Raw genomic sequence first — 10267 nt, forward strand, 5'->3', positions numbered from 1 at the left:
TGGGTGGTTTCTCACAGAAAAAGGGGTAAATGCGCTCTAAACTCTCGCAGATGGCGTCCGACAGTGATTCGAGGGGGAGGCTGCGAACCTGGCTGGGCACCGTGGTACGTCCCACCCCCCCCGACGCCTCCCGGATGGACTCTCCCGCCGGGCCCGCAGCCCCACCCCTCCGCCCGTCGCTTTGCTGCTAACGCGCCCCAAGCCGGGCGGTTGCTATGGCACGGCGATGACGCCATCAGGGCCCGCCGGAAGTGTTCCTCCCTGTTGCGGAAGTATGTTGCCTGTGGGAGAGTGAACCCGGAAGCGCGGCGGCGAGCGGCGCCAGCGATGGGTTGCGATGGCGGCACCATCCCCAAGCGGCACGAGCTGGTGAAGGGGCCGCGGAAGGTCGAGAAGGTCGGAGGGGGCCTCGGGAGAGCTCTGGGGCCGCGCTGGGGCCGCGCTGGGGCTGCTCTGGGGCTGGGAGGCCGGGCGGTCGGGTCCCGCCGGTGCTGCCTGCCGCGGGGCCTGCCCGCCCCGGCAGAGCTCCCTGTAGGAGGTGAAGATCCAGGAAAAAAATCACTGAGCAAACGAGAAAAACTCGTGCGAGTTAGTGTTCACCGGTGTGAAATAAATTAAAAAAATCCGTTTCGTCCCCACACCGCTCTGCGGCTATACTGCCGTGCATGACAGTTCAGGTAGCTTTTAATTTTTGCTTTTCGTTTATGGCCTAATGTGCTGTAAAGCTTACATTTTCAAACTGGGACTTCAGGTAGCACCCTGTTATCCCCAGAATTGCTTGACTTGTTACATTTATTCCTTACTGCGAGTGGTACTGGTGGCTAGCTCTAGCAGATAAGAGATGCAGAATTAAGAGTAAGACAAAGGAGAAGAAGAGGGTAGTGGAAAACATATGAAGGGCAAAAAAGAAAAGAGAAGAGAACAGATGGAAGTGGCAAAGAGTAAAAAAACTGAGTTAGAATTAGGAAGATAGGTCCCATGTCAGATGCAGAAACGTGTTTGGTAGAGTGATATATAGAGGTGGATCCTTGAAACTGAGCATGACTTTCACTAAAAAGTTTTTGGTAAATATTTCATGGAATAGCTTTGCCTGCGGAAAATAGAATTGGTAAGATGCCTGAGGATTTGATCTGAATTTATATTAAATTAATTTGCATATTATAAATTGTTTTAAAATCAAAAGTCTTATTTTTTTTCTTTCAGGTTGACAAAAATGCTGAATTGGTGGCACGATGGTACTACTGTACTCTGAGTCAAGAGAAATTATGTCGACCAATTGTAGCCTGTGAGCTAGGCAGGTATGAATGTTTCCATGTAGAGTTCCTTATTAAAAGGTACTAATTTCTAAATAAAAGAATGTTACAAGAATCAAATATTCTTTCTATTAATTTATTGTTTTAGGTTGTATAATAAAGATGCCATCATTGAATTTTTGTTGGACAAGTCATCTGATAAAGCTCTTGTGGACGCTGCATCCCATATCAGGAGCATTAAGGTAAAAAGATGTCTAATTTTAAAGAGCACCATAAAAGTTAAAACATCCTATGATAACTCAATTTGCTAGTGTTCTCACTTGGTTCTAAATAAAAAAAAAAAAAAACAATTGTAAATGCATATTAAATCCAGTATCTCTTTTTTAGGTTAATGTGCAGGATGTGTTTGCTTTCCAGTACTAGAAGGGCAAATGTGATGGGCTGAAGGCTCTTTGCTGTATATACTGCATGGCAGCAGTGACCATAGACTTAATATCTAGGCATAGAATTCTTAATTTTCTGGACAGCAAAGTCTGTGCTAGTAGATTTTAGTCATTTAGTTTTGCTCTGAATACACAAGCATGGAAAATACCCCATGTCATGGACATATTGACTTTTTTTTGAGTAAATAAAAGTGAGGTTTGAATCAGAAAAGAGTCTAATGTTGAACAAACTTGTAAATTTTCTTTCTAAACGCTGCAAGCTTATCATTTACCATGGCGGCAGTCAGAAGGAGACCTCCAATGTGTATTTTCAAATGTCTTTAAAACATGCAACTATATTTATAAATATACAGAAATTCTCTGTTGTTGAACTTGTGTTAAAAAATCTCTAACAGAACAGAAAGAAAAAACCTTTTCAGTAACTAGAAACAACATTGTTATAAGTCTGCTATCAAAAAAAAGCTGTAATATAGTAAACAACCAAGAAAAAAATATCTTCAGGAATGTTATTATGGTTCAAGAATTCTCAGTAAACAACTTAAGCCTTTCATTTGTATCTTCCAGAGTGTTACAGAACTAAACCTTGCAGATAATCCAGCTTGGAGTGGTGATAAAGAGAGTATAAAAGGTGATAAATATGATGACATCCAGTGTGCACGCTTTATATGCCCTGTGGTGGGCTTGGAGATGAACGGAAGGCATAGGTCAGTATTTATGTTTCTGAATTTAGTTTTCAAAAATGAGTTATTCAAAACTGAATATAGAGCAGATAGGGTAATTTAAATCAGTAATGTAGAAACTCATATACTTACCCCAGTCTTTTTGGAGAATCTTTGCCTTCCAGTCTGAAGGGAGTTCAGGAGATCAAGAAGAGATGTCTGTCCTTTTTTCGCTTCCAATTCAAGAGGAGAGATGAAACATACTGCCTTTCCCAAATCAAATTATCTATATAAATGAAAGGAGCAGAGAGCAATGTTTGCAGAGAAAAAGCGGTGTACCATTGTTTGAAGGCCAAACCATAGGAGGTCTGTGTGAGCAAGGGGAGGAAGGTCGGATGAGACCTTCCTTTGCATCAGATGAAGCATTCTCACCTCTCCCTATGTTAAGATCAGAATGGAGATGGACTGCGTATTTATTATAACATTGTGCTAGTATCTGTTTTTTGGGGGGCTGAGGAAGGATGCTTCCCGTGCATTCTGCTTTGGGCAAATAAGCAATTTATTTTTCTGTGTTAACCCTAATGGGTGACGGAGGTCACCCACTTGATAGTGGACAAGTGTTTCTTCCTTCAGTGGTAAATTAGTGTGCAGATATTCAAATGGAATTAAAGAGACACCCTGAAAAGTAAAACTACTTTCACCAGAGCCCTCTTAATTTTTTTTTTAATCAGATGAGGGTGATGAACTGAAATGAGGTTGAAGAGGAGAGGAGTAACAGTAGCTCTCAACAAAGAATTTGGTGTGAAGCGGAAAGGAAGATGACATGAGCCACATGCTTAATTGCTTTAGATTGGCCTGAATAAATCTTTCCTGTAGACAGGACAGACCTGGGAGAGCAGATCCTTGGCTAGGGCCACTTGTTACAGCTTCACTAGAGGGCTGGAGTCTGAGAGCAAGTGAAACCAACAGGCTTAGAGTGTTGCAGAATGCGCCGGGAGTGCTGCATGGCAGCGTGACTGATTCCGGGGAAGCAGGGTGCTGGCCAATTTGTGAAGCAACCTTTGAAATATTGCAGATCAGGCATGAACTCTGCTCGTCCATGTACTCAAAGGGGATGAACAAAGTGTCATTTTGCTTTTCAAAATTATCAGACAAGAGTGCTTAAGTGCTTAGCTTTCTTCTGGCAGCTTTCTTTTGAATATTGGCAAATGTTGCACTAAAGGGATGAAGGTAAATGCTTAAAAACTCTAGAAAAATATTTTGCTGAACTTTGTACTTGAAGAGATAGTTGTATCCCCAAGCCTGTAAATGGTACTTGGAATCATGAATTGTTTCACTATGTACTTCTTTTTCCCTTTTCCCTTTCTTTTCTTGGGACATTTAATTTATTGTCCTGATCTAGACATAAGGGGATGTACACCACCACTTACACCACCACAACTGTGTTAAAAAGATAGCTTCCTTTCTCTATCTTGCTCATTTAGTAATTAGTAGTATCTACAGTTATGCTATATATTTAAATGGTGGAACCATTTAAATGGTATAAATTTATAGAAGACAAAACATTTATCACCTGCTTATTTTTATATCAAACAGGTTATTGGTTTATACAGAATTAATTTTAGTCGAATCTCTAGATTCAATATTTTGATTTTTTTTTTTAAAGGCAGTTTTTAATCTACTTATCAACTTCCAAAAATGAATATTTAATGAAGTTCAATGATCAGACACAGTAAGAGCCATGGTGGAGAGGGTCTGTCACTCATTAGGACAGTAAGCAGCAGGTAACTGCGCTATGATGATTCAAGGGGAACCTACGTAATTCAGTAGCAAATGTACAAAAACGTCTCAAGAGAATTCATTTTTCTAAGATCCCTTTGAGTGGTTCTTATATAGAGAGAATGAAATAACAAAATACATATTGTCATTTAATGTGTTTAAGGTGCTGATATCTTGGTTAGCTGTTAGAATGCATAAAGTGAAAGGTAGCTGTTTACTATTAGCCTGTTGTAATAATGGTTTCGTGTTAAATCAGCACTGCAGATCTATGTTTTAGACGCACAGAATTTCTTAAGATGACTGTAGGACTTTTCTTCTTTTCTTTAAAGGTTTTGCTTCTTGCGAAACTGTGGCTGTGTATTCTCTGAACGTGCTCTCAAAGAAATTAAAACGGAAGTTTGCCACAGGGTGAGTTTTTCTTCAGATTTAATAACAGTAGGGTCATATATGACCCTAAGTGATATATACATACAATTGCATTCACACCTACTATTTTAAAGTGTTTTGGTTTTTTTTTTCCTTAATCTGAATATCTAGATTGAAGTAGAACTTGTAAAGTTCTATTTTTTGGTGGCCTGAAATAATTCTGTATGGCCTTTTATAATGGAAATGTGTTTCTAAATAATTAATAATTAAATAATAATGATAAATGAATAATTAAATAATAAATAATTGTCACAATAAGTATTTTTGTTCTCAAGAGAGTTAGGTTTTACAATAACTACTTTCAAATTAATATTTTTTGTTTTATTTTTCAAAGGTTTGATCATTAATGTCAGTTTAAGAGGGTTGGGGGGATTGTTTTTATTACTGAATAATTCTGGTTTGTGATGATCACTGTCTTCTTTATGCATTTGAACTGATTATATTTTCACAATATGTTTTGATCCATGTATTTTTAAAGGAAGTTTGCCATTGCCTTTTTGGGGGCAACTCTTCATGTTTTTGGCAGTTATATGAATTACTGTAGAAAATATTGACTGCATTTCATTTTGTAGTGCTAGTGGTATCTCATTATATAGATTTCTTTAGCTAAGGGCAATGATATAAGTTGCAAATATTCTTTTTCGTATCACTACTTTTGTAATCGGTGATATTTGTGGTGATTATAGCTGCCACTTTTAAGGGGAGTTACTTTTCAGCAAACACCCTGATATTTGATACGATGTACAGTGTACTTGTACTAAACAAAAAAGAGCTGTGAACCAAATGCTTTCTTGGTAAATTGTTCAAGGTGATGTGGAATATTGTTAATTAAGTTTAGTCTCATATTACTATTCAAGGCTAGTTTAATCCTGGTAATGCCTCTGCTTTCCTGTTGCCCGATAACATTTGATTTTTATTGAGGTTTTTGTTTGTTTCTAACTTTGCTGTTGATAGATGGATACTGTATGATTAGTAAATACAGAAATGAGATGTTTTAGCCACAGTTTGTCCGGTGTAGTAATCTTAGAAAAAGAAAATGAATCCTTTATATGTTTTCTGGTGTTTGTTTGTTTGTTTTGCTTTTAGTAATCAAAAACTATTGATCACAATCTTATATTTGAATGCAAGCATATATATGAGCATATGAATTCTTGGCGATGTTCAGAGATGCTTCTAAAAGCATTCGAATGTGGATAATAGCTATTCTGTCTTTTATTATTGGACCACAAAGACAAATATCTCTCCAGAAGAACATTCTTTCTGGAATATGGCTTCCAGCAACAGATAATTTTCTGTGTGCAGCGGGATTTCAGGGACCTATTCGAGAAAATTAACTCCTGTGGGATTTTCACACTGCCTTTGTTAGTGCACAGAAATATCTGTATTTTAAAATCTTGCTGGGCTACAGTAAAGTGAGGCTGGGACTTCATACTCTCTTTAGGGTAGAAGTACGAGGAAACGAAGTGTGACAGCTGTTAGTTACGCCTGTTAGTGCAGTACCTAAGTCACCCAGCTACTTCAGCAGTGTCAGCAGTATACCTTATGGCCTAAAAAAGACTTCTACCCATTTCAGTATCATGCTGAGTATCCTTATGACTGTGTTTTAACTTTTGTCAGCAGTTAATAAGTGTTCTGTTTGTTCTGTCCAAAATCAGCACTAGTTAGACAGCTCTGAGACAAAATCTTGACTCCCTGTCCTTTGCACTTTTCCCTTTAGTTAAAACATAGCAGTTACAGTTGTCAGCACAGAGAGCAATGCTGTGCTTTAATGTTTTTTGTTACTTTTTCTTCTTTTTTTTTTTTTATTCAGAGAGTTATGTGACTTCCTATATTTCCTGGACATCACTGTTTTTATATACATTCTGTGCAGTGAATACAGTAAGGTTTTTGAAGCATGTTCAACATCTAGAATTATACATTCTACCGTATAATATTTGGTGATATCTATGATATGCAATATAGATGTCTCTAGCCAAGATTTCAAAAACTCAAGATTAAGAAAGAGATTATATTAGCTAGCTCTACTGAATCAAACTTTTAAAAAGTGTTTTTTTCAGTGTCTTGTAAATAACATGTATTTTTGATTTTTAAGAAAATTTATGCTGGTGACCTGAGCATATTGGACATGATTGCTCTGTGAACATATACGTTTTAGTCTGCATTTCCTTTGATTAAGATTGAAGAGTAATTCAGTAGATTTTTGAATATGTACTGATAAAGTTCTCATTCTATATCCATAATTGAGAAGGGGAGTAGAAGTTTTTGAAACAGGATCATGGGGAACTGGTTTCTGTCTTTTCTAGCAACTAACTTTTTTATCCAAAGCACTACTTAGCTGCATTCCCCCAGCACATTCTGTCTTTATGCCAAAAAAGAAATTTTGTGTATTATATATATTTTATGATTAGGGATTTCTAATTAACAAATAAAATCCTTTTCTGGTACATGTTCTTTCAAAGCGCAAAAATCTTCTGAAGTGCCGAATGTTTGCATGTTATAGATTAGCATATATGTTATCTGGACTTGTGCTATCTGTTATATTTTAAGAGTGATGATATGCTTTCTGAACCAAAATCCAACCTATGGAATCCACGTGGGCCACAGCATTTTCTTTCATGATCTTGCCACCTTCTGGTCTGCCTGCATTCACCCAGATGCCTGGCTGTGTAAGCCACTGCCACATCTGTGTGTGAGAAGGATTCATCATGATCTAGCTTTGGAGAGTGACACATGGATGTAGTTCAAGAATAATCTTGTTTTCACTTGTGTATTCTTAGTATCCAGTCTGTCTTTTTCGGTTTGTGGAATCTGTGCTTTTCCTTTATCCCAGGGGACAAGGTATATAGCATGGATATAAACTGGAGGAGAGTCAGTCTGGGAATTGTATGGCAATTTTTTTCCCCACTACTGTAAAATCCAAAAAAATGCGTTCAAAACAAACTCTTCTGTGCATTAATCTATGAGCCTACAGAGCAAAGCAGTCCTGATAGCCTGCTAATTTGTAAACAGGGATGGTTTCCCAAAGGACTTTGTCGAACAGATGCTGTAATGATGCAGTAAAAACATTCACCACAGACCTTAGATATCCAGCAGCCCAAACAGTAATTCTGCAGTCCTCACCTTCATACTCATATACTTTGAACTAGATCATCCGAACTAGATAATTAGCATATATTTACAGGTTGCAAAATGCACATCACAAGGCGCTGTGCTTCATAAAACTATAGGAAATGATTTTCCTCTGGTCAGAGCAGGAGAGGGTTGCCTCTTTTCCACGCTTCCTGGCCTGGCTCGTAGGAATGCTCGCCACTCTGTGGAAAGTCCCACAGACAGTTGTCTCACTGCTCATTTTGCATCTTTTCTTTTTTCCCTTGAGCAGCTCATAAAAGGAGTAGAGCAATCCGTTTGCCTAGTGAAATAAGTCTTCAGAAAAATGGAATACGTATGCACATTCTGACTAACTCAAGCAAAGGGGAAAAATCCGACATAAGAATTCAGCCTCCCTCAACTTATTTCAATCACGCTTACTGTTGTGCTAGATTTGAAAGGCTTTGTAGGGTCTCAGTACATGGAAGATGTAGCAGTTTCTCTGAGTTCTCTGGAAAAAAAGAGATTTCTTTTTCCTCGAGAGAAAGTTTACATGGAGAGCTGGCAATATTAAGTGTATGTATGTATTCACCTGCTTTTACTGGAAATATTAAAAAGACTGTACTGGTGCAAGGCAAAGATGTGAAAACGCAGGATGAAATTGTCATGGTTGGAGGACTTCTAGTGAAGAAACTGTGACTGATGTGCTAGGATTTCACATCTAAGTAGCAATACTGGAGCATTCGAGTTAAAAGTAGTATAAAAATGTGAGAACTCTAGGGCAAATGATTAGTCAGAATCTGAGTGTTGAGAGAGAGTGAGATTGTCTTTTATCATCTCAGGAGTAAATGTTTTGAACTATCTTGATAAAATATAACTCTTCTTGGCCAAAAATTTTTGGAAGAGCAATGAGAATTTATTTGTTGTGGTTTGTAGTGGGGACAGAGCTCAACAGGTGAAGGGTCAGGTGCAAATTTTGAAGATTCAAGCTATTTCAACTAAAACGTGTTGAAAAGAAGCTTCATTTAAAACAGAGCAGCTTATGAATACAAATGAAACTTATAATATTCTTTTACACGGAAATATCTTTTGTTTGAGCTATACGTTTGAAGTTTTGTACAGCGAGGGGAGAAAATTTAAACTATCAGTATGAAGCCACAAGCTAAAATGGGCAGGAAATGACTTTAGTTGGCAGGAAGGAAAACAACTTTGCTTTGTGTCACAAGATAATTCCGTAGCCGGAAGCCCTGAAGAAGAGCCGGCTTTCTGCTGTCCCCTGCTTCCTGTTTGCTGATCTTTGGGAAGAAATATGTGAAACAGAAACCGTCCTTTTAAAATTTGCACTTTTAAATGGAAAGTTCTTACCTACTGTTGTTTTTAATTCTCCAATAGACTACTAACATTAAAAAGGGCAGCAAGAAAGTTTCTAATCTCTTTTGTGTGTTTGATGGTATCTTAACCAAGATTGTCAGCTAATGGTAGTCTGTGTTGGTCTGTAGATGGGGCCAAAGTGATTAAATGTTCTGGTACTTCCGTTTTCTGACTGGCTTCCTAATTCCTGCGTGGGCCATCAGTCTTTGCTACCTTTTAGTTTGCAAGTCTGTTATTTGGCAATAGGTGAGTTTATTTAGAGAAGGTGGAATAAAAGAATTATGTTTAACAGTGTATAGTATCTGATATATTTAACCTCATCTTTGGAGGGGTTGAAAAAGGAGTTGTTACCAATTTTTATGTTGACTCTCCTGTCTGAGAAGTTACTGTTAGTATAGTGGTACTATACTAGAGGTAGTTTTTTGTCAGGATAGTGGTTATTGTATTTATGGTGGAAGTCCTTCTGGGAGTTCAGGTGGTCACTCCAGAATTCAAATGCTACCTGTACAATTTAGATGTTGTGTAGATGAGGTGATACAGCTATTCGGAGTATCTTGGTAAGGGAACTTGTGAAGATGTGGCATTTGGAAGCCCACCTTAGAAACAAGGGCAGGCAGTATGTAAGCAAGTTGCTGAATGCCTGTTTTACAATATTCTGAACAGGCTCTTCATGACGCTTCTCATGGAGCAGCTACAAGGCTGTTCATTAAGGCTGCATGCTGCTGTCTGTGGTGTAATTTAATGATTAGGCTGAAGACTGGATAAATGGAAAAGAACTTTCTTACTGTATGCTCAGTGTTGGAAAACAGTATGGATCTGGCGTAATCTAAAGGGCTGTCCCATTTTTGAGTTTGATTAAATTCTCTGTGTAAGGGGAGGGGGCAGAAGGTGGAGGAGAAGCATGAATGCATTGTTTCTAGCAGGGAATCTTGTTCAGCGGAAAATTTCAGCCTGTTCAGATTGGCCATGCTGTTCAAATGCAGTTTGGGGGCGGGGGGGTGTTTGTTTTGCTTTTTTTCTCTAGTTACAAATGCTTAGAGTCTACAATCACAGGATGCAGCTGAGTATTATCAATAAACATCATAAAGAAAATATACTTGTGATGTTGCTGTGGTAATTCATATATTCATTAGACAGTACTCTTTGGTTTCATTGCCTTACTGTTTTAAACAGTAGTGATTTGCAAATTTCATTTCCAAGCCAGTTATGATTCTTTCCTAATCCAAGTATAATATTCCCTGTAGTTCAT

General features: G+C 38.1%; 1 protein-coding gene across 2 annotated transcripts in view; it reads left to right on the plus strand.

Moving 5' to 3' along the window:
- Window positions 1-260: 260 nt before the first annotated feature.
- RTF2 (replication termination factor 2) overlaps window positions 261-10267 on the plus strand; it is a 31205-nt gene continuing 21198 nt past the window's right edge. For both annotated transcript variants that reach the window (XM_067307556.1, XM_067307557.1), the window contains exons 1-5: window positions 261-396; window positions 1204-1298; window positions 1402-1495; window positions 2261-2400; window positions 4464-4542. In XM_067307556.1, the coding sequence (XP_067163657.1) occupies window positions 328-396; window positions 1204-1298; window positions 1402-1495; window positions 2261-2400; window positions 4464-4542 (477 nt within the window). In that variant the 5' untranslated portion in view covers window positions 261-327. The remainder of the gene's footprint in view (window positions 397-1203; window positions 1299-1401; window positions 1496-2260; window positions 2401-4463; window positions 4543-10267) is intronic.

This window comes from Apteryx mantelli, chromosome 18 (assembly GCF_036417845.1).
Source record: "Apteryx mantelli isolate bAptMan1 chromosome 18, bAptMan1.hap1, whole genome shotgun sequence".
In the NCBI taxonomy this organism is placed as follows: domain Eukaryota; kingdom Metazoa; phylum Chordata; class Aves; order Apterygiformes; family Apterygidae; genus Apteryx; species Apteryx mantelli.